This window comes from Alexandromys fortis, unplaced genomic scaffold (genome assembly GCF_014885135.2).
Source record: "Alexandromys fortis isolate MF-2015 unplaced genomic scaffold, M_Fortis_MF-2015_v1.1 scaffold_186, whole genome shotgun sequence".
Classification (NCBI taxonomy): domain Eukaryota; kingdom Metazoa; phylum Chordata; class Mammalia; order Rodentia; family Cricetidae; genus Alexandromys; species Alexandromys fortis.
The window spans coordinates 2,053,191-2,077,867 of record NW_026068067.1 but is presented as its reverse complement, the minus strand read 5'-3'; the positions used below and the strand labels follow the sequence as shown (position 1 = coordinate 2,077,867).

The following is a 24,677-nucleotide window of genomic DNA, read 5'->3' as shown; positions in this document are numbered from 1 at the left end:
AAGTGGTGGAGGAAAGGGAGGGGTCCCAGGCCATCCGTAGGCAGGGTGGCAGGCAGAGAGATGGCATAGTGGGACAGCACAGCAGCTCCCGGGGGAGGCGAGGGAAAGCTAGCTGAGCTGAGCTGGATGGAATGTTGTGACAAAAATTTCTGTCCAGGGTGTCCCCAAGCAGAATAGGAAACTTTTCAGAGAAAAATGTTCCAAATCACAGAGGAAAGATGTTGCTTGTCCTTGTGATTGAGCCCAGTGGGGCAAAGCCACACAGGTGTGGCTTTTGTGGTGACAGTGGAGAAGCAGACAGTCTGCAGTGACACTGATCCTGTAGAGAGGAGAGGGCAGGGGAGGGAGGGAGACTCAGGTGGGTGTCGCAGGCCAGAGCTGAGAGATGAAGGGAGCACCCAGTGGGTACCTTGGGAGGATGTAGAAGGCTCTAGGAGTTGGGGATAGAGTTATGGCATAGACAAGGAGAGGGATGTGGGGGTGGGAGGAGAAGTAGTGAGAAGGCAGACCCTATAATTTGGGGTCCAGTTTGATGGATGACAGGAGGGGGCAGAAACAAATGATCTGTTCAAACCTTAGGAGAGTCAGAGCAGCAGAGTTCCTTGGAAGGGATCAGTTATGTCAGTCCCAGCTTTTGGTGCCAGATGGATGAAAAGAAATAAGAAAGGAAGGACATGACTGCTTCCAGGTGTGACAGAGAAGAAGATTTGTTGTAGATAAAAGGGAGAGCATAGCCAGAGGCAGGGACAGCTGCAAGTCCAGAGTGAACATGACCCTGAGCCTGGCCACATGAGGAGAGGGCAGAGGGGAGAGGCCACTAACCAAGATGGGTAGCCTGAGCTGAGAGACTGGCCAGGAGAGTATAGGGTAGACCAAAAGTCTAGGTAACCAAGATGGCTGGATTATATAGGGAAGAGCAGCTGGGGGAATGGCAGCCCAGCCCCTGGACTGGAGAGCTTAGGATAGAGGCCAGGGTATGCCAACCATATCCTATAACAGGTAGAGACTAAAGGATGGTGGGTCCACTTTGATATGTTAATGGATACCTCAGATGGCCCTTTGTCCCAGGTTTGAGATCTAACAAAACCTACTTGTGGAAAAAAATGGGGAAAGAACAACAGCAAATGTTCTCAAGCAGGGAACAATCTGCAAGATAGCTCTCCTTTGAGTTTCTGGGTGGGAGGACTCATACACACATCAGATACAGAGAGGTTAAATCAGTCATCCTCTTTGCGGTTGTGCTACAATAACAAGCAACCCCACGGGTCCATGAAGGAACTGATTTCTTGCTCATGCTGCATGTCCTATTCAGTGGTCCTGCCCATGCCTCCTTTATTCTTGTTGGCCAGGCTAGCACACAACCTTTTTTCAAGACACTTGAGAGCAAAGGATAGCGTGCCATGGTCTAGCCCTTGGTTCCTCCAGAGGAACATGATTTCTCTAAGGACATCTGAGCAACTGTCTGTTTACTCCCAGATGGTGCACAAAGACAATCAAAGAGACAGTGCCAACCAGGCCTAGCTGTGTGAACCTGTGAGTTTATTGGGGTCACTTAGAGAAACATAGTTGATTCAGAGACAACTACATCACCAAAAAGCCCACATCAGCATAGGTGACAACTCGTGAGAACTGTATCCATTCTTGGAACTCCCTACACAACTGCAGGCAGCTCAGTGGAAAAGTCTCTTCTCCAACACTTCTTTATACATATATAGCATTGTGGAGGGGCTGCCAGATACAGCTCTTTGAGCTTCCTTAGTCATGTGGACTTCCTGTACTGCCTGAGCCTGGTGAGCCTTCTTCCTTGCTTAGAGAAAGGGTTTTCCTAAGAAAGAGCTACACATAACTCTGGCTGTTACATATTTTCTGCCTCCTCTTCACCAGTGTTCGCTGAGCCTTGGTCTGGTGATATAGATAACAATTTTCCTCCACTTATAGCTGAGCATTGAAACATTTTGCCCCCAAAAGCCACTTATTCTCTGAAACTTGACCAGTTGTGAGTCTCTGCAATAACCACCACGTGTTGCGGAAGGAAGGAAGGAAGGAAGGAAGGAAGGAAGGAAGGAAGGAAGGAAGGAAGGAAGGCAGGCATCTATCCCTGTTGGCATAGGCTTTGTTTGCTCCCGGCAGCTCAGACCCAAAATAATCACTCAGAAATTGTATTAATTAAATCACTGCTTGGCCTATTAGCTCTAGCTTTTTATTGGCTCTCTCTTATGTCTTAAATTAACCCATTTCTATTCTTTAACATTTTGCTATGAGGCTTATGACCTACCAGCAAGGTTATGACTAGTGGCTCATGCCTTTCTCCTCTGGCAGCTGCATGGCTTCTCCCTGACTCCGCCTACTCTCTATATATCTTTTCCAGCCTGGCTATATATATATAAGCCATTGGCCGAAAGCAGTTTCTTTATTCATTAACCAATGAAAAAACACATATACAGAAGGACTTCTCACACCACATCCCTTCACAACCCAAACTGACAACAGCAGATCTGTAGGTGTGGACCACAAATGTTTAGACGACAGTATGACAGACATATCACTTCTGTTTATTGAAAGAATGCAGTGGACTCTCCACTGGGGCTTGTGACTTCAGCAGCTACACATTTTGTCCTGGCTTGCAGACCGGATGGCATCCTTTCCTACAGAGCAAGCCTTAAATCCAATCAGATAGCAGCTGTTAGCATCCATAACTATTGTACTGTTATTGTACCAAGGAGTACATCTTGTCTAGTATGGTAGTACTATAGCATGTGGGGTCTACAGCTGAACGGGACCATTGGTGACAAACCTCCTCAGCAATCTCCATCGCTCTTCCAGCACTACACAAAAATAGGCGGCAGTGGTGAGAGGGACTGCAATCGTCCCCAGCCTTGTTACCACAACATGCAGTGTCTTCAACAGCAGGCTCTTACTATTTCTGACATGCAACCAAGAGCAGTAACGCTGGTCTTTACGGTCTGTGGGGCTCAGAGAACGCCCTGACCAACAACTCACTGGGAGGAAGCTCACCCCTGTCACTCAGATTCTCACTCTGCAAGGTTATGGCCCCTGGGAATGCCTTTCCCACCCAGGTGCTTTCCCAGGTCTGTGGGACACTCTGGGGTTAGCATTATATGAGACCTTGCTGTGAGACTGTCTAGGATCTCTGACCATCCACCGCCATCGATTCCAAGCAAGTGCCCATTGTTCCTGAGATTCAGCAGCTAAGGGAACACTAACAGGAAACATTGGTGAGTGTTATGATTCTGGTGGCACAACCCTAGCAGGTCCCCTGGCAGGTGGAGACAGACAGATACACCATGCGAGAAAGAGCTTGGGTATAGAGTTTATTTAGTGGGTACTGGAAAGGGTATAAGTGTAGGGGGTATGGAGGGGAGAGAGAAAGGGGGAAAGAGAGATAGGGGAACAAAGAAAGGAAAGAGAAAGGGAAGGGAGAGGCAGAGACAACCTCTTTAGAAGAAGGACAGAGATATGGGGGGGGGGGAATTGGGGGTGGGTGGGGCTTGTCTCTTAAAGGGACAGGGTACCCAGATAACAGGGCAGACCAGCAGATTTGCTATTACAACATTCCCATCTTTCTCTTACAATAAAAAGGCAAGGAGTTAGGCATGAGGGCACGAGTTCTCAAGACTGCTTCCTGTTTATTTGTGGGCATCAGAGTTTTGGGGGACCTGAGAAAGCTGGGATTCCGGTCATGGGGTAGCTGGTTGCTTCACTCCTGTCCAGGATTTGTGGTGTGGAACTGTCCAATGTCTCTTGGACCTGGTGAGGTGTTGGCAGAGCAGAGGACAAGGATAAGTTTAGGAAGAAAAAAAAGTTCCTTAGGTCCTGGTAGTTGAGGAGGAGGGTGTCAGGACCAGGGAATTGAGAGGGGTGTGTCTGACCTGTTTAAAGTGAGTCTTTCAGTTCGGCTCCCTGGAACTCACAAGAATTCTTTAAGTTTGTAAAACATAAGTTTTAGACACATACATTGTATAAACAGCAATATATTTATGCCAGAATGACTGTGACAGATGTTTTTGTACAATGATAAGTATCCTTAGAAAATGACCAAAGAGAATTTAAAATCTTTCTCTTGCAGTAGTGGTAGTATTCTGCCAGAATTAGATTAATAGCTCCTCAGCATTTTATTGATAATGTTAAGACATGAATGACGACATAATGAGAGAAATCTGATAACTTGCTTTTGTTCTTGGACCTTTATAACTTGCACACACCTTAGTAACTTGCCTTTGTATATCTTGAACCATCTTTTATTTAGAACATGGTAAGAAGTTAGTCTTTCCCACCTGCCCTGCACACTGTCCAGGCAGTCACGCCTTCCTTCTTCAGTGAACTGTTGCTCAGGGTGTCAAGCACCGGATTCGGCTTCTTTCCTTTTCCTTCAGAATTCAATCCCAATACATGTCTTCCCAAATCTGTCATCAGGGGATAGGCCAGGCCCTTTTGTCTGCCTTGCCTTTTTTCAATTGCTTTGGTACTTTGCAAACCAGATTTACATGCTCCTGTGAGTCATTAAGATACATATTCCAGAGCCTCTCCTACCTCCTAAAGATGGCTAAAACCACGAAGTCCCATGACAGCCTGGAGGTCCTTGATGGATCAGCCTTTTTCTTAACTCTCCCGTGAACACAGTCCTATCTGACCCACTGAACTAGACATGGAGCACTGCCTGTCACATACCCAACTCCTCCAGTAAAGTCTGTCCCTCTGTATTGTTCTCTAGTACCTGATGCCCATGGAGATCTCAACTGGTAACAACCAAATTCCTCATGACTCTTTCTGGCCAGTCCCTCCTGGCTGCACGCTATGCGGCCTTTGTGGTTGTGTAGACAGCTCCTCTGCCTCCACAGCCCCAGACAATCCTGTCCTCTTGTGTGTCCCACAGCCTCCCTCACACAAGAAGAAAGGGACTCATAAAGAATAGTTTAGCTAGCCATGGTGGCAGACCTGTTAGCCCAGTACTCAGAAGGTGGAGCAAGGGGACCACTATTTTGAAGTGACTGACTACAGAGTGAGACTTTGTCCCCAAAGGAGAGACAGGTGGTCAGAATGAAGCCCAGGCGGTAGAGTCCTGGAAGCCCTGGACTCCAATCCGTAGCACCATAGGAGGTCATCTTGCTGACTTTGGCAGCTTGGAACCAGGCTGGGCTACATGAAGTCCTGGAGAGAGGGAGATAGGTATGAGGAAGTGGGGGTAGGGAGAGACCCAAGGGCAGGCACTGCTCTATGTCACTCAAAGTCAGTGCTTTTCTCTGCTGCGCCTCAAGCCCAGCCTCTGGAGCTGGTTTTCCTCATTCACAAACTGGTGCTGTAGATAATGTCTTGCCAGGGAGATTCCAGGAGAGAAACAGGGCAGCAGCGTGGTGACTCCCCAAGTTGCCATAGGCAACAGAACTCAGTTTTTATGAGGAGCTTTATGAGGAGCCTGCATGGACTGCAGGGAGCCCAGCTGGTGCCAGCAGAACAAGGGATATGGGCAGCTGCAACGGAGGTTGTAAGCAGCTGGCCTCCCTGCGTTGGCCCTTCTCATGCAATGGCATCTCCCACAGAGGGCCTGCATCGACTTTGCCATCAGTGCCAAGCCACTGACTAGGCACATGCCCCAGAACAAGCAGAGCTTCCAGTATCGAATGTGGCAGTTCGTGGTGTCCCCACCCTTTGAGTACACCATCATGGCGATGATCGCTCTCAACACCATTGTGCTAATGATGAAGGTGAGTGAGCCCCCACCCTCCTAATGTAAGACCCTTGCACAGCATCCCAGCCAGACCACACTCCGCTACCTCTGAGCCTTCACTGCTGTGCTCTCTGCCCACCACACTGTTCCCACCACACTGCCTGGCCAGCTCCTCCCTTCCTCCCAGAAACTGTGGGCTAGGTCTGGGGCTGGTCTCCGCAGCTCTCTTGCATTCCCTCACTTGCTTCAGTCCCCCTGTGGCTGCACACACCATGCCCACCTGTCTCTGGTCTTTGGTAAGTCAGATGCCTGGCTCTCTAGGGCTCAATGGGGGCGTCATGGAGAAGAATGGACACCCTCCTCAAATGTTTGCTTGGTGGAACATGGGAATAGGTCAGAGACAGGGGCTTCTGGAGTTTCAAGACTCCCAGCCACTCACTGGGGGATTCTAGGAGGGGCACTACCTCTGAGCTATATTCCCAGCCCTCACTGAGAGATCCCAGGCCATCACTGTACCACTGAGGCCACACTTCCAGGCCTCCTCTCTCTTTTTAAATGTTTTGTATTCTTTGACTAGTAGAGCACTGGAAGTTACCAAAACACAGCAGTGGTGCCAACAGGAGGTTCAGCCAGCACAGTAGCGCATGCCTGTCATCCCAACAGTCAGAGGCTGGGACAGGGCACTCATGAATACAGGGCTGCATGGACAACTCAGTACAACCTGTCTCAAAAATAAAAATATATATGCTGGGCAGTGGTGACGCAGCACTTGGGAAGCAGAGGCAGGTGAATCTCTGTGAGTTCAAGGTCAGCCTGGTCTACAGAGAGAGAGTTCCAGGACAGTTGGGGCTACACAGAGAAACCCTGTCTCTAAAACCAAAAAGCAAAACAAAAATAAAAATATAAACAGCTGGCAAGATGGCTCAGTAATTAAGGCGCTTGCACCAAACCTGAGTTTGATCCCCAGAACCCATAGGGTGGAAGGAGAGAACCAACTCCTACCAGATGTCCTCTGACCTCCACACACACGCATGTGTTCATATATACATAATAACCAAATAACATATAATTAAAAACTTAAAAATAAGCCAGGGTGGTGGCACATGCCTGTAATCCCAGTACTTGGGAAGGCAGAAATAGGCAGATCTCTGTGAGTTTGAGGCCAGCCTGGTCTACAGAGCTAGTTCTAGGCCAGCCAGAGCTACACAGAGAAACCCTGTCTCAAAAAACAAACAAACAAAAAAGTTAAAAATACACAAAACTAACAAAGACTAAAGAAGGATGTGGTAGATAGGCCCGAGACTCCATTACTAGCCCCAAACAATAAATACAAAATGGAGGGCTCTGGACGGCTCAGTGGTTGAGTCCTAACTGCCTTTCATGAGGATCTGAGTTTGGTTCCTGGTTCCTATGCAGTGCAGCTTGCAACTCTAGAGGGCCTGTAGACTTTCTGAACTGCAGGCGTTCACACATATAATGCACACACATGGACACAAACATGTCTGCCTGTAGACAAACACAAAAGTCCTTACAAAAACCTTTTTAATTGACAAGAAAGTTTGGCTACATTATCATTGAGATGTTTTCTAGTAAATAAATAAATACTCAGCATATCAGAGATAAAAATCACCACAAATAAAGACTGCTCTGTGGCTCACGGTTCACGTGTCACTGCAGCACTTGGGAGGCCGAGCTAGGATCAATACCATGATTCTAAGGCCAGCCTGTACTAGAGTGAGACCCTGTCTCGTGGCTTGAGGCTTTGCTGAGCTGTTGTCCTCTCTGGGCTCTCGGATCGGACCTGCAGCCACTGACTCTCTGCTCTCCTCATCTAGTTCTACGGAGCCTCTGTGGCCTATGAGAACGCCCTTCGAGTGTTCAACATTGTCTTCACCTCCCTCTTCTCTCTCGAGTGTGTGCTGAAAGTCATGGCTTTTGGGATTTTGGTACGTAGGGCCTGCGGGTAATGGCGGTGGGAACACATAGGGCTCAGGGGGTGGAGGGTGGTTGGTGTGTGCACTGGGCCCCATGACCTGGTCCCCAGTGGAGGCCCATGCCCGATCTGCACAGCTTTGTACTGACCTAGGAATAAATACCAGGAATGCCCAATCCAGATTTACCAGGGGCTAGTGGTACCTGTCATCTGTTCTCCAGATGACCCTGGTCTGGGATACTGAGGTCAGGAAACCACAAACACAGAGGACAAATCTCTAGTAATCACACAGGCCTGCTGGAGCACACCTGTCACCCTAGTACTTGGAAGACTGAGGCAGGAGACTCTGGAATTCAAGGCAGCCTGGGGCAGAGTAAGATGTGTCAGAAGTAAAGAGAGAAAAGAAGGAAGGGAGGCAGGAAAAGAAAGAAAAAACAGTTTTGAGCATAACCCAGCAGCTCTCACACCACAGTGAGCAGACACCAGAGTGGAGTTCTCAGGAACCACCTCACTGTCGTTTCTCTTTCATCTTGATTTTTTAATTAATTTTATTTATGTGTATTGGTGTTTTGCCTTCATGTATGTTTGTGTATCACAAGTGGGCTTGGTGTCCTTGGAAACCAGAAGAGGTCAGCAAGTCCCCTGAGAGTAGAATTACCGACAGTTGTGAGCTGTCATGTGGATACTAGTAATTGAACCCAGGTCCTCTAGAAGAGCAGCAAACGCTCCTAACTGCTGAGCTGTCTCTGTTCCCTGACAGAGTTTCACTGAGTTACCAGGCTGAGAGATGGCCCAGTCAATAAAGTGCTTGCCGTGAAAGCAGGAGATATTCAGTCCCTAGAGGCCTATTTTAAAAATCTAGGTTGGCCAGGCGGTGGTGGCGCACGCCTTTAATCCCAGCACTCGGGAGGCAGAGGCAGGCGGATCTCTGTGAGTTCGAGGCCAGCCTGGTCTACAAGAGCTAGTTCCGGGATCGGCACCAAAGCTACAGAGAAACCCTGTCTCGAAAAACAAAAACAAAAACAAAACAAAAAAAAAATCTAGGTGTGGTACCAGTGATCCTTGCACTTGGAAAGGAGAGGGTGGAGGACCCTGCGGCTCCCTGTCCTGACCCTAACCTAATTGATAACCCTCCAGACCAGTTGGAGACATTGTCTCAAAGGTGACAAACATTTCTAAATATTGCTCTTGGGTTTGTGCCCTGGCCTACACGCATACAGTATATACATGTGCATACATAGGAACACGCATGCATACACACATAAATGAAAACAAGAGTCCCAGATTGGCTTTGAACTTGCAATCCCTGTGTGTCAGCCTCCCAAGGGCTTCGATGACAGGCTTGTGCTATCAAGCAAGGATGCATAGTCTTAATCTAAGACACTCAGATCCGGAAGGGAATTGATAGCAGGTGAGGGAGGAGCTGTGTGTTAGTTCCTCATTGCTTCGGCAAAATACCTGATATATCTAACTTATTAAGCAGGGAAGGTTTATCTTTGGCTCACAGTATCAGAGGTTAGCCCTATTGCCTTTGGGACTGTGGGAGCACGTGATAGAGCAGGATGTCCACTTCACAGCAGCGGGAAGCCAAGAGCAAAGGACAGTAGCTGGCTTGCCCCTGTGGCCTACTTCCCTCCCATGAGAATCTAGCACCTCCCAATAGCACTGGCTACCTAGCCTCTACCTGTAGGTCTCTGGCACTGCCCCTACCAAATGCATACCTAATTGCATCCATTTGACACAGAAATATTAGGTGTTTTTAAACCACGGCTGGTAGCATGTACCTGTAACCTCAGCACTGAAGGCTGAATCGGGAGGATTACACATTCAAAACCAGCCTGGTTCACATAGATAGCAAGACAAAGCCTAAAAAAAAAAAAAGAAAAGGAAAAAAATTCAGCATTTTTATAGGGCTTTAGAGGGCTCACAGATACCTTGAAATTTAGCTTGTGTTAACTGTTTCAGAACTCAGGTAGATACACACTGCTCTTGAGAGACAGTAGGATCGGGAGTTTAAGGCCAGCTGGACTACAGGAGACAACTATTGTGCACAGCCAGTGAGGTGGTGCTCACCCTTAATCCCAGCACCCTGAGGGCAAAAGCAGGAGGGATCTCTGAATTTGAGATCAGCCTGGTCTACACAGTGAGAGCCAGAGCTAAATAGTGAGCCACTGTCTTAAAAACAACAACAACAACAACCAAAAAAAGCAGCAGCAGGGGAGGGGGAAAGGCGGGAAAGGAAGAGCTTTCAGTTTACAACCCACCCCTCCCCCAGTCGGAGCCTCCTCACTTCCTTTCACTAGGCCCCGCTAGTTAAGTTTACACCACCTACCCTGGCAGCACAGGTGAATTACCCAGCCTCCTGCCCTCAGGGACTCTTACCGGATCCATCCCTAGGTAGCACATACTTGTGCTGAGGGACTTCTTAAAGGTATAAGAACACCTGGACTACATGTGAACTGCCTACACATGGGAGGGCAGAGTCCTTCCCTTAGCTCACTGAGGTGCTTGAGGGCTTTAGCACCAGAAAACTTGGCCTCAGAGTCTGCCCCCTTCCCCATGGGGTGTCACCTGATTACAATTAGAAGGGGTCACTCCTTCAGCAGAGTCCCTGGTAAGGCTGCCCTTCTTGGGATCACTTCCCAAATCAGTTATTTGCACTCAGTCCTTGTCTTAGGCTGTTCATCCAAGGAGTACCCAGGAAGCTTGGTGGGGAGGGAGCGCTCTATAGATACTAGAAAGGGCTAGAATAAAGCTCTTGGGGACTGTGGAGATGACTCAGGCAGTGCTTGCCACATGAGTTCAGACACGTCTCGTGGTGCACCCCAGCTCTGGGAACAGTTCCTGAGGTGCACTAGCCAAACAGCCTAGCGAGCTCCAGATCAGTGAGAACCCCTGTCTCAAAGACACCCTTGATTGATGTCTGGCCTCTGACATCCACAGGTGTGGCCCAAATTCACATGTGTGCATACACGTGTACACACACACACAGCAGCACATGGGCAAAAGTCTTAAAGTTGGAGTGTTCCAGACCCACCTCCAGCAGTTCCGTGTTGTTGGGTAACAGCCCCAAAACTTAGAAAACTGTTGTTTTTATATATTCACACTGTAGCCCAGGCTGGTCTCAAACTCTCAAGTTCTCTGCCTCAGCGCACAGGCGGCAGCATCATTCTAGCCCAGCCCAGTTTTGTAGGGTTTGTTTTCTTTTGTTTTGGTCTTTTTTGAGACAAGGTCTCTCTGTGTAGCCCTGAGTGGACTGAAACTACCTGTGTCGCCAGAGTTCTGGAATTAAAGGCATGCACCAACACATCTGGCTTCAAACTTGTATTTTGTAATGAGGATTCCCAGAAGGCTCCATTAGGCACAGCCTGAGTAGTGGGGCACTGAGCCGGGTCCCTGCTAGGTGTCTGCAGGCAGATAACACAACCGAGAAGTCCCATGGCCCCTGTGGGGTGTGCTACACAGGAGAGTCATGGAGAATGTGCCCCAGTGGTCACAGGAAGTTGTCAGCTCCCAGTTTAACCCAAAATGGGTTCAAGTCCTTCCCAACTGAGTGGACACCTCCCAATCCCTCCTTATCTTTGCACTGGTTGGCACTTCTGAGAAACCAGAGCTGGAGCATTGGCCTCCTGCAACTGAGAGGAGCTGCCTTCTTCTCAGCCAGTCTTCCACAGTGCCAGGGTTGAGGCTCCACAGCCTTTTACAGAAAACTAGAAATTCCTCATGTGACATTCAGGTGACAGAACTCGAGCTTAGTAAGATCAGTGGCCAGACACCTAGACGTTGTCTTCGCTGAGTCTTCTTTAGAAGCCGAGTCTGAGGTGAGGATTTAATGCAGGGAACCTACTTGGGAGGTGACTCCTGAAATGGGCAGGAGAGGAGAAGAGTCAAGGACAGGGACTCCACGGCCACCTGTGGAAAGTGTCTTATGACGCAGCCAGCGCTAAGCTTGGGGAGTGCCTGAGGCCATTCCACCTGAGGCCTCCAGGTGGCAGCAGAGAACACAGTTGACTGCACTGATCTCAGGAGGGAGGTGGAGTACTGAACACCCAGGGGCTATCTATCAATTAGGAACTTCTGCCAGGCCCTGACCATGGGAAAGTAAAGAAAGCCCGTGATGGTAGGAGGGAAAGGGTAGGTCCACATACCAGAAGTGCCACGGGGACCTGAATGCCCTCCAGGCAAGTGTGGTACCCAGCACTCACCTGCTAGCACCTTGCGCTCTTGAACTCTGGAGCCTGCCCAGTGAGGAGGAAGGACAGCCTGAAGGTCAAGGGATAAGTTGCTCATGTGGAGTTTTTTGTTGGAGCAGAGGTCTCTGGAGATTTGAGGCTCTGACTGTCACCAAAGAACACCGAATAAGAGTTCAGCCTGTAATGCCCCTCTTGAGCCAGTACACAGTTGGAACATGGGTCAGTCAGGAGTGGTCAAAGGAACACACATGCCCCAAATGCGAGGCTGCTATCAACAGAGGCTTCTGTTTCACGCATCAGGGAGGCATTTTGCCACCACCTGGAATAGTCAGCTGGCATGGAGTTAGTCAGAGCCAGGGAAATGAGTGTCGTCTATAAACTGCAAGCATGGCGGCCTGCATTTGATCCTGAGCACCACAGGAAGCCCCACACACAACTGCCGTAATTCCAACTCCAGGGAGTCAACACCTACATACACACATGATAATTCACCTTTTAAAGGTCATTTAAAAGCCAGGCATGGTGGTGCACATCTGTAATGAGGGAGGCAGAGTCAGGAGGATCCCTGGGGCTCCCTGGCCCTCCAGCCAACCTAACTGAATCAGTGAGCTCCAGATGAGCAGGAGACCCTGTGTCAAAAAACAAGATGGGTGTCTCCCGAGGAACAACGCCTCACTTTACCTCTAGCCTACACACACGTGAACACGTGTACAAGAGGGGGAAGAGATAGGGAGGGAGGGAGGGAGGGAGGGAGGGAGGGAGGGAGGGAGGGAGGGAGGGAGGGAGGGAGAGGCAGAGGGTAGCAGAGAGACAAAGATTGAGGATCGCTTACTGGTCACCACTTCTAGTGTCTCTGAGGAACTCAGTGATGTCTGGGGCTTGAAGAGCAGAGGCAGGTCCCCACATCCCCTCTGGGGCAAGCTGTCAAGGACCAGGGCTCAGGAACAGAGGGTTTCACTCTTTCCACACCTTTGTCCTGCCCTCACATGCCCCTTCTGGCCTTGGGGAGTGAGGCATGGAATCCTCTGTTAGCATTTCCGTCTTGTGGGTCCCTATTCCAGAATTATTTCCGTGATGCCTGGAACATCTTCGACTTTGTGACTGTTCTGGGCAGCATCACAGACATCCTCGTCACCGAGTTTGGGGTAAGTCTCCTACCAGCTTCTTTCTGGGTAATTCAGGCTGGAGTAGTGGGCAGTGGCAGGAAGGGTCCAGAAGCAGCAGTTCCGGGGGGCACAGTGGGCTATGATCAGAGCTGGGCTTCAGGTGCACAGCGTGAGATGGGAAATGAGTGTGGAGTTGTCTGGGTGGTGGTTTTGGGGTGCACAGATAGCCCCTTAAGGTCTCAGGGAGGGAGATGGGTGTGTCCAAAGCCAGGACATAGGCCAGGACTGAGCGGCGTGCTTCCCTGACTGGTGGTTGGTGAATGACAGACAAAGAGTGTGACTTAGGACAAGCAACGCAGTTCACTACTTTGAGAATTCATACATTTAAAGGCAAATAGAACAGTAGCTCCAACCGGCTCACAAGGTTGGGTTCCACTACCCCCTGCTGGCCATGATGGGAATAGCACCATCAAGGCCTTAGAGTAGTTCCTAGAATAACAGCCCTCCCCCAAGCCCCAGGGATTCCAAATAGGCCTCTCAGGACACATTGTCCTTACCCCTTTTCAAGTAAATCCAGAGCCGCAGAGTTCCCCTCCAAGACCTTGTCCTTGTCCATGAGCCAGTGAGCTCAGGCTTGGGAACCCTCAGAAACTAAGTAAGGGGCCAGAAGGCAAAAAGCAAACCATCAATGCCCAGGGCCAATTGTGGGGTGGGTTCTGCCTCCAATGACAATGGGAATAATAATAACCCGACAGGAGTGTGGCACAGCTGCAGAGTGTTGGCTTGACCTGTGTAAGACCCTAGATTGGTCTCCTCACCCCAAAACAAAATTAAAAACAAAAAACACATTGAGAATATTGTACCAAACACCTCATATGAACTGACTCCCATTGAAGCTCTGGGCTGAGAGCAGAGAAGAACTGTCTCAAAGGGTTGGACTGAGGAATGATGAGCACGAACACTGTCCAGGGGAGGCATTCGAGGACCTCCAAATGCCCAGCCACCCAGTGAAACACCATGCTGAAGTGGGAGGGGCTGGGACAGACCAGAGTAGCAGCCAGCAAAGCCCAGTGGGGAGAGGCCCCGCCTCCCTCGTCCTCTCCCAGCGGTGCCCCTTGCTGACCTAGAAGAAATGGGGTAAGGAAAGAAGTCCTGCATGGACGGATGGGAGTGAGCTGTCTCAATTCACACAGCAGGAAAATGACCCTAGCACCAGGAGACCAGAGGTCACCCAAGGCTGATTGATTCCTGCCAGCTATGGAAACCCCAGAACAGACTCAACCCTTTTCCCACTTCTGTAAGGCTGGCACTTCTAGGGCCTTCAGAAGGGAGGGTCAGGGCAGCCTTGAGCAGTATCCCTGTGGTTTAGAGGTTGGGAGGAGCTGTCTGCACCCCAGCAGAGCAGGTGGAAGGAGCTGGTTGAAACTTGGAGTTGCCAGTAAGACGTCCTTAGGGTTCATCCTGACTGCTTTCTCTAGCAAGTAGGACGGTGACACACAGAAGTCAGTTCAGAGACACCTGGACCATCATAATAGCCACACAGCCCTCCCAGCCACCCGGCTGGCTCTTGTCAGATCATCTCTTAGGCAGCAGGGATGAGCTCATCAGTTCCACACATGACTTGGGCAGGCACATATTGAGCACCTGCTGTTTCCAGCAGAGTTATAGGTGCTAGAGACATAGCAAAAAGAGCAAGACAAAACATCAGGCACACAGAGTGCCTGCCGCAGAGGCTTCTGTGTAGAGAGGAGAATAGATAGTAACGGTTAGGGGCCATCGAGAGGGCTCCGTGGGTTAAGGCGCTTGCCACCAAGCCTGTCTTAAAGTACTTTTCTGTTGATGTGAAGAGATACCATAACCAAGGCAACCTATAAAAGAGACATTTGATTGAGGGCTTACGGCTCCAGCAGTAGAGTTCACGATCATTGTGGAGGAAGCATGGGAGCAGGCACACAGACATAGAGCTGGAGAAGAAGCTGAGAACTTACATGAGGCACACACAGAAGAAAAGGGAGCAGGAGCTACCTAGGAAGGACATGGACTTTTGAAACCTCAACCCCCCTCCAACCTGGCAATACACCTCCTCCAACAAGGCCACCCTTCCTAATTCTTTTCAAACAGTTCCACCAACTGGAATCTAAGTATTCAAATATGTGAGCCAATGGGAGCCATTCTCAGTCAAAACTAAGTTACCTAAGTTCAATCCCTGGGACCCACAAAGGCACACAAAATAATAACTGTAATTTTAAAAAAGTAAGTGGGCTGGAAGTCCAATTACATGGTAGAGCCCCTGCCTACAATCCTACAGTGTGGGTTAGGGGCATGGCCCCACGGCAGAACACATGACTCAAATCCTACCCCACCTGCTGGTGAGGATCTGGGTGTGTGGCTCAGTGGTAGAGCTCTGGTTTTACTTGTGGGAGACCCTGTACCTAGCCACAGTAGTACACAAAAAAGTCAACCTTCTGAAGTGCTTGGCACAAAACCTGTCACAAAATTCAGTTCCCAGTGGTTATTATTATTACCATTGTTATTGTCCCCATGTGTGTACTTTGGTGCACAGTCTGAAGCTGCCCTAAGACACCATCATTTTGAGGGGAAGATGTTGGATAGGCATATGACCTGTTCTCACCCTGCACTAGGTGCTGGTGTCTGGGACCCAGGTAAGGCCACTGTCCTTAAGGCTAGAGCCAAGCTGAGCTAGGAAAGCAGGAAGGCAGTTAATTCCCTCTGGGTCGAGAGGTTAAGATGCTAGCACAGCCCTGGGCTTTAATGTCCTGCCCCGATCTGGCTGGGGGCGGGTTTGCCCATGCGCGATGGATAATGACTGTGTTTCTTGTCTTGTCTCTTTCCATGCCTGCTGTTTAAACTGTATATTGGCTCAACGCCGTCTGAAAAACTCATCCAATCAAAATGCACTATGAAATCCATTTGTTCACCCATGACGTGGTCTGTGTGTCCATACACCAATGACTTACCTCCCAACCCACCGCCACCGCCACCGCCACCCCACTCCCCGCCCGGAACCGAAACCCATTGGTTTTTGGCACTGGTTACAAATCCACCTAAAAAATTCAATTTAAAAAACAAAACAAAACGCTGAATCGCCTCCCCAACTGCCCCCGCCCGCCCGCTCCCCCTCCATCTTCAACATCTGCATCTAGAATCCGGTTGGTGTTACCTCTTTCTGAAGTGTAAATGCCTTACATTAACTGTGACTGCACTGCATGCCCCGCCCACCCGCCTCTGTCCGTTCCGCCCTCTTCCCCTTTCCTAGAGCTCCCTCTGGTTGGTTTTACTGGACTCTGGATTGGACTTTGGCTCCAAAGGGTTGTGTCCTTGTCAAGAAAGGATGTTCTCCCTCCTCTAGGCCCCCAAGGTGTGACCCCTCTCCACCCCACTCACACCCCTAATTCTGAGCCATCCCAGAGCTGACATAGTGGTGGCACCGAATGTGATCTCAGAGCTCAGGAAGCTGAGGCTGGAAGGCTGCAGTGTGAGGCCAGGGTGTTCTGCATGGCGCTGTGATCTCAGAGCTCAGGAAGCTGAGGCTGGAAGGCTGCAGTGTGAGGCCAGGGTGTTCTGCATAGCACGTTTCAGTCCACCAGAGCTACAGTAACCCTGTCCCCGATTTAATTAAAAAAAAAAAAAACTGGGTAGTGGTGGCACACACCTTTAATCCCAGCATTTGGGAGGCAGAGGCAGGTGGATCTCTGAGTCCAAGGTCAGCCTGGTCTACAGAGCAAGCTCCAGAATAGCCTCCAAAGCTACAGAGAAACCATGAGATCCTGCTGGAGGTAGGGGGATGGCATATGAATCAGCAAAGACATTTAATATTAACCTCAAGATCGCAACATGCATGTGCATTCCCACACACACAGCCCGTGTGCTCCACGTCTACTCCCACCACGTTTCCTGCCCTTCACAACCCTTAGTAGCTGTGATTTCCCCATCCCTGCCCGTCTGATGACCTCCATGGGGATACTACCTCCAATGGCGTGCCCACAGTAAACAGGCATTCATCCACCAGACACCAGTGGGGCTCTGTTAGGTGCCACTGAAAAGGAGCAAGTTGTAGCCCCCATTGCCGTTCTGCTTGGCTGCTGTGAAGGAGGAGGAGGTGGACTTTGGTCCTACAACCGTGATTTGACTTGAAACCGTAACTACTGCTGGAAGAATAGGAAGCATTAGCAAGGTGTTCTGGGCCAGGAAGAGAATGCAGAGGTCAGGACCTGCAAGTGAGAGGCCTTGGGTACCGCAGGGAGAAAGACGAGGGACTGGGCATCTAGGCTTCATCCTGAGCAGTGACTAGATCTGGGAGGATCTGAGTCAGGGGCACTTCTGGGACAGATTGGATAAGATTGCCAGGAAGCATCAAGGGACATAGAGGTGGCAGGAGGACCCTGTGCAGGGCCTGGGGAGGGGTAGAGCTGGGTGTCTTTGGGAAGCTAGTGATGGAAGTTAGGATTGGGAGGAGACCAGGGCTATGAGGAGAACACCCCTAGCCAGTCTGAGGCACCCTTTGGATGCCCCCAAAGAACCCCAGTTTGGGGCCTGAGGGAAGGGCTGGGAGAGAAGCACCTTGGCAGGTAGTGAGGACTTGGAATCTGGAGTAAGTGGTGCCCATGTCTTTTTGCAAACCCAAGGGACATCTGCCCTTGAGCATGTCACTGGTAGGGAACACAAGGCCCAGGATACCCCCACACACCTGAGCCTGCATCCTCCGCTGCTGGAGCACAGGGTAGAGCTTGAGTAGAAAGGACTCCTCTTGGGAATTCTGTGTGCTATCAGGACTCCATGCAGACCCGGGAAGAGCTGGAGGAGCAGATGAGGCCTAAGACCCCTGACTTCTCCAGTCCCTACCCCCTCCTTCCTCATGTGTGTGCATGCTCAGCAGCTGCCAGATCCCTGCTTCTGCATGTGCCAGTTCGCCCCCAAGCTGCTCCTAAGAACCCCTGCCTCTGCATGTCCGGCCGAGCCCACATGTTATGATCTGCCCCATTGAAGGGATGGCTTGTTCTCTGGAGGGTTGAGGGAAAGGGTTAGGAATACTTGATTAGTGGTCCCATCCCCAGTGGAACTGGTGGCCAGGCAGGACCAGGCATCAGGTCAGCGGGGCATGGAGGGTGACTCTTAGCTAGGTCTGCAGGCTCACAATGGTTAGACCCAGCAGTGCCCTAATGTAAGAGCCCAAGGCTTACTCCCCATCCCAGAAACCTAGGGACAGGTCTTTTATCCCAGAGGCCTCTTACCAGCCTCAGAAATTCTTCAAACTCCAGTCACTGCCTCTCAGCTTCCAAGCCAGAGCTAGCTCAAGGCACAGGTCCAGCAAAGAGAAGCCTCTGGGAAGCAGGTTAAACACATCATTCACTGCCCAAAAAAACAGAAATGCCCCCTGTAATCCCAGCACTTGGGAGTCAGAGACAGGAAGATCTCAAATTCAAGATCAGCACAACCCTCCGCAATAAATAAATGATCCATTGTGCAAATAGGGACATGTCAAAACAGGAAGGCTGCTGTTGTCAAAGCCACTCACTTCCACAAGCAAGCACCTTTTGTCACTAGCCCTCATTCAGTCTTGCCTTGTGACCTGTATTCAGGACTCCTACAGATCCTTAGACTGGGGCACCAGTAAGCCTCTGGCCCCCCTGCCTCCAGGTAGTGACCACAACTGACGTGGTCCCCAGGCAGAAAACTCAAATGCTCTGTGGGCCAGTGATGGGAGAGATTAGGAAACTGGAGAGCTGGACTCCAGGGCTCAGCCATGAGAGGCTTGGGGAGCCAAAAACCCAGAATGGTAGGCAAAATCTGATTTTTAAAATTAGTCACTTATTAAAAAAAAATAAAATAAAAAAGCTCAGGCCCAACAGATTACTTTCATTGGCTATATTGGGTCACTTCCCACCTTCACCAACCTCACCTGAAGCCCCCTGGAGAGTCCTAGGCCTTGCCCACAGTTTCCAGCCAGCCTCTCCCCAATTACAGCCTGGGTGGGAGGCCGCAGAGGCAGCGACTAGACCTGGGTTTGGAGGACAGGGAAGTCCTGGGGCCAAGGATAGCTTCATCCCCCCCCCCCCCACCTCCCAGCACTGGCCCCTTGGTGGGCCCTGGGCTGATCAGAGCTCACTCGCCCCGGGAGCTGAGACCTTCCTGCTTCCCGCAGGCCTGGTCCCGAGACACCACCCAGCCCCAGAAGCTGAGAAGCCATCCCTGAGAGGGGGGAAAAGGGCCCCTAATGCATCTTCTCCGACTCAGCGGGCAGCGAGGACTCACCCTGCAGCCGAACAGCCCCAGCTCCCTCCCGTCCTCCCCATTCCCGCTCGCCAAGGGGGTAAGAAAAGATGCCCTTCCGCTTCTCCCCATTGGCTCCAGCCGCTCCTCCTCTGGGCCGTGGGGTGAGGTCAGGGCGGGCAGGAGCGGGTGGGTAGCTCGGCAGGGCAGGGCAGGGCAGGGTGCCCGGTGAGTCCCAGGACAGATGCATTTCTGGCCCCGAGCGTAACATGCCTCGGAACCGCACTTGCCCCCTAGGCCTGCGTGTGCTGGCGCCCTTCCCCCACCCCGCCCGTGTCTATGCTTCGTACTCCTGTGCTGGGTTCTGCAACTTGACCCGCTTGTGTCCTATCGTCTCAGTGCATTTGGTTGTTGGGAGAAATAAAAACCATCTCGATTTTTTTCCTGATTGGATGATTCGGATGTATTATTTTCTTTTCCGTACTCTTTTGTTATTTCGTTCCCGACCCTGTTTCTTTCTCCTTCCCTTTTCCCCCACTTGCGAGTGGGCCTGGCTGGGTGGGCTTAAGCTTTTGAGTTGATATCTCTTCCTTCCCCACCCGCCTCCCCTACCCCACTCTTTTTTTTTTTTTTTTTAAAGTTCCCCCTGCTCTATTGCATTAACAGTGCTTTCTCTCCTCTCCCTCCTTATTTGGGGTGTGGCTTGCTTTTTTTTTTTTTTTTTTTTCTTTTTTGTTGGCTTCTTGTAGGGGCCTCTGTGAGTGTTGACTACTCTAAGCTCCGCAGGGTGGGTGGATGGTCACCTTTCTTCCTCGTCTCCTCAGAATAACTTCATCAACCTGAGCTTTCTCCGTCTCTTCCGTGCCGCCCGACTCATCAAACTCCTTCGGCAGGGTTACACCATCCGCATTCTCCTCTGGACCTTCGTGCAATCCTTCAAGGTGAGCCAAAGCGGCTGCTCCTGCTGCTGGTTCAAGCCAGAGCAGATCCCTAACTCTGAGCAAAATGAGGAAAGCAGACTGAAAGTGGTTAAAGCACGACCTGGGCTGTACCCAGTGTCTGCAGAACTCCGAGGGCCTCGTCCCTGACCCTACCAGCCAGGGGCACGTGATCGCTTGACTCTGAGGACAGTTCCGGGCAAGCTGTCTGGCACCCTTCCTCACCGCCTTCCTTCCCTCCAGGCCCTACCGTACGTCTGTCTCCTGATCGCCATGCTCTTCTTTATCTACGCCATCATCGGGATGCAGGTGACCCGCACCCTTGGGGTGTCAGGGCTGCGGGAGGGGAGCCTGCCTCAGAGGGAGCCAGGGACCCCGTGACCGCCCCAGTCATCACCCTCCCACTCTCCAGGTGTTTGGCAACATTGGCATTGACGGGGATGACGAGGACAGTGACGAGGACGAGTTCCAAATCACTGAGCACAATAACTTCCGGACCTTCTTCCAGGCGCTCATGCTCCTCTTCCGGTGAGGGGGTGGGGTGGGGGTTGTGTGTGAGCCTGCCTTCATTCTGTGTGTTCATTACTCTTCTGGCTGGGGACGTGGACTCTTCCAGTCGGGGTGAACTTAAGTCTGCCCAGCTACCCTTTTCCCACTGGCGCTCTCGGGACAAGGATCCCCGCAGGTGAGAAGCATAGAAGGAACACTCCAGCTGTTAGCTAGTTGAATCCCCCTAACCCCCTTTTGAAGTGGGAGACTTGTGAGACCCTGTCTTACAGAAGTTAGAAACAAAGAATAATTCGTGTCCCACAAAGGAACACGCTAATGAAACAAAGCGTGCAACAAGACCCAACCAGCAAGCACATCAGATCCCAAGCTTCTGTCTCTTGTCCCTGACACGGGTAGTGGCTCTTTCATCCCATTGGGGGCAACTCTACTTCACACGCGGATATGAGTAGCCAGTTGTGCAAAGGGACAAGGAAGATCCAGAAAACATGAGCCCTTGTTGGGCTAACTACCTTCAGCAGACAAAAGATGTTTCTCGCAATTTCCTTCCTTTGTTACACGCCTCCCCCCAAACTTAGCCAGATATATGGACCATTAGAAGTTTCTAGTAACAGAAAACTATTATTATTCTAGGTGAAGGCTTAAGCATAGTTCACAGTAAGCCTCCTTCCTACAGAAAAAGCCCGTCACCAGCTGGTTGGCCTGGCCCAGCTGGAATGTGAGCTTTTCACCCTTGATGGCAAGTGTTCTCTTGACCAGGAGTTTTGTCTCAACAGACATTTACTACTTTGTCTTAATTAGGGTTTCTATTGCTGCGAAAAAATACCATGACCAAAAGCAAGCTGGGGAGGAAAGGGTTTATTTGGCTTTCACTTCCACATCGTAGTCCATTATTGAAGGAAGTCAGGGCAGAACCCTGGAGACAGGAGCTGATACAGAAGCCATGTCAAGTGAACATAAAACTATCCAGTAGACTGCTGTTTTATTGTGCTCTCTGCTGAAATGGTGACCCTAGAATTGTTTAGGAAATTGATCGAATTCAGGGCCCTCGAAACACTTTAGCATATGTCTTAGGGTTTGTGGTGCTGAGACAGAACACCATGGACAAAGAGCAAGTTGGGGAGAAAAAGGTTCATTTGGCCTGTATTTCCATATCACTGTTCATCACTGGAGGAAGTCAGGACAGGAACTCAAGGCAGGAACCTAGAAGCAGGAGCTGATGCAGAGGCCATGGAAGGGTGCTGCTTACTGGCTTGCTTCCAGTGGCTTGCTTCCCGTGGCTTGCTCAGCCTGCTTTCTCATAGAACCCAGGAACCAGCCCAAGGATGGCACCACCCACAATGGGGTGGGCCCTCCCGGGTGGGCCCTCCCCCATCAATCACTAATTAAGAAAACGCCTTACAACCAGATCTTATGGAGGCATTTTCTCACTGGAAGTTCCCTCCTTTCAGATAGCCAGAATGTGTGTCAGACTGGCGTAAAATCAACCAACACAGCATATCTGGTCTCTGATAAGGATGGGGCTGCTAAGAAGCACAAGGATATTTTTGGCTTTAAACCAAGAAAGAATCTGTTTATTCTGAGCAGTGGTGGCGCCTACCTTTAATCCCTGCACTTGGGAGGCAGAAGCAAACAGATCTCTGTGAATTCAAGGATAGCATCGTCTACAGAGTGAGTTCCAGAACAGCCAAGGCTACACTGAGAAACACTGTCTTGAAAAAACAAACAAAAAAAAATCTGTTTACTTTAATCTTTTTCTCCTAAACTACCCAGACAGTTTCTGCCTCCTGTTCCCGTCATTGCCTGAAGAGGAGACCCTAATGCTGAATGCTAATGCTGGTGGGAGTTTCTGACAACAGCCAGACTGGCTCCTCCCAGCTGAACTGGGGTATCAAGTGTGGTTTGGATTACCCTTTTAGAGGGCACATCTGACCTCAATTATCAGGTGTGGGAGGAAAGGAAGCCTTGACAGTTCTGTGGAAGGAGATGTGAGGGAAGAGCAAGAGGTATTTGCTTAGGTAGGACCAGGAGAGCCAGGAGACACGTCCAGATCGTGTCCTTTAGGGTCTTTGGATGCACTCACAAGAGCATCTGTCTGCCAAGCTCCTCCTCAATTTCCCTTTGGCCTTCATGACCTGACTCCACAGTGATGAACTTAGGATCTGTTTTCAGACAATATCATAGCTGTTGGGTTGGTTAGAATCAGGGTGTGGTCTCTCACAGATGGCTCGAAAAAGAGAAGAAATTTGAATTTTTAGTTTAAAAAGGACTACAAATAGTCCTTCTGTGATCCAGCGTCTGAAGTCTTAATCTGAGTGACTGAGCAGGTGGTGGTGGCGCTCACCCTTAATCCCAGCACTCAGAAGGCAGAGGCAGGCAGATCTCTGCATTTGAGGCCAGCCTGGTCTACACAGCAAGTTCCAGGACAGCCAGGGCTATACAGAGAAACCCTGCCTCAAAAAAACAAACAAACTGGAGACTGAGAGATGGCTCAGTAGTTAAGAGCACCGGCTGTTCTTCCAGAGGACCTGGGTTTAGTGCCTTGTGCCCATCTGACAGCTCACAATTGTCTATTGCTCACACACAGACAATGCAAAGTACCAGTGCACATAAAAATAATGGAGCATTTTAAACAAAAATTGAAGCAGAATTTGTTTGTTTGGTTTTTTTGTTTTTTTTTTAAACTGAAAATTTTTTTTAAAATATTTATTTATAGTATGTATACAATATTCTGTCTGCATGTATGTCTGAAGGCCAGAAGAGGGCACCAGACCCCATTACAGATGGCTGTGAGCCACCATGTGGTTGCTGGGAATTGAACTCAGGACCTTTGGAAGAGCAGGCAATGCTCTTAACCACTGAGCCATCTCTTCAGCCCCTGTTTGTTTTTGTTTTTTTTTTTAAATAGGTCTGGTTGTCCTGGCACTCACTATGTAGACCAGGCTGGCCTTGAACTCACAGAGATCTACCTGCTTCTGCCTCCTAAATTCTGGGATTACAAATGTACACCATCATGCCCAGCACAGAGTCTGCACTTTTGAAGAGATGCCAGCCATTAGTCTTCTGTTTCACTCCTGACTGAGCAGTTAAGACCATGCAATTGACCAAATCAGTCACTTTCTTTGCTTTTGTTTTTCTCCTGTCAAGCCCATTTGCGGGTCTGGTCCTCGGGGTTCACTACTTGGGCTTGAGAGGAACCTTTGGCTCCTTTAATAGTCGCTCCATCTATGTGAGGACAAATCTAAGGCTTACCAGTGAGTTCTCTGGAAGCCCTGAGACTCTGTCCTCTGCCCTGTGTTGACTCCTCTTTGTGGGCTGGACACTAGTTACTGTTCACCTGGTGGGTCTCCATGGCAACTCCCCTTAGGACGCGTTAGAGAAGTCCCACAGTGCCCTGGAATCTAGTTGACCTTGGTGGGAAAGGAAGAAAGTCCTGTCTTCTTAATCCCTCTGCCCACACCAGTACAGGCCTCCAAGCATGGTCATTGAACACTCAGAAGGTCAGTTACAGCAGTCAGGTATTTTAACTACAAAACCAAAACACTTTTACAAGAAACACGGATTAGATATATATGTTTGTCCTTTAAGCCAGTCCTTGCAATAGTCAAGAGCGGATCAATAGCACCATTGATTTAAACAGACGTTTAGCATCAATGTATTGAACCTTGACTTTAGAAATGTTAATGTCGTGTGTATAATCTTTAAGTCTTATCTTTCACAAACTTTGAATGACTCAGGCAAACCTTTATAACATGCGTAGACTTCCTGGCTTTCTCTTTCATTCTGGAAACATCCAGCCACCTTAATCTTCATTTATAACCCCTGCTTCACTGATGCTCTTTCCATGTTTACATCCTTCCAGCATTTTCCTTTACCAGTCTTCTTTCTCACACCAGGAGACGCAATAATGTTAATAAATTTGCCACCTGTTGTGAGAATTTTTTCTCTGCAGGTCCTAAGGTCCTTAGGACAAACCGAAGTTCACCCTGGGAGACCGAAGGGTTAATAAGGCTTGTTTGCAGGGCATGGCTGAGGGGTTCCCACAGGAGTGTGGGTGACCTGAAGCCACACTGGAAAGTCTCC

At 49.9% G+C, this 24,677-nt stretch overlaps 1 protein-coding gene across 6 annotated transcripts in view; it reads left to right on the top strand.

Moving 5' to 3' along the window:
- The window catches only part of Cacna1a (calcium voltage-gated channel subunit alpha1 A), a 265,280-nt gene that overhangs the window by 215,769 nt on the left and 24,834 nt on the right, over positions 1 to 24,677 (top strand). For all 6 annotated transcript variants that reach the window (XM_050120775.1, XM_050120772.1, XM_050120774.1 and 3 more), the window contains 6 exons: positions 5,559 to 5,723; positions 7,522 to 7,632; positions 12,874 to 12,957; positions 19,974 to 20,090; positions 20,331 to 20,396; positions 20,500 to 20,615. In XM_050120775.1, the coding sequence (XP_049976732.1) occupies positions 5,559 to 5,723; positions 7,522 to 7,632; positions 12,874 to 12,957; positions 19,974 to 20,090; positions 20,331 to 20,396; positions 20,500 to 20,615 (659 nt within the window). The remainder of the gene's footprint in view (positions 1 to 5,558; positions 5,724 to 7,521; positions 7,633 to 12,873; positions 12,958 to 19,973; positions 20,091 to 20,330; positions 20,397 to 20,499; positions 20,616 to 24,677) is intronic.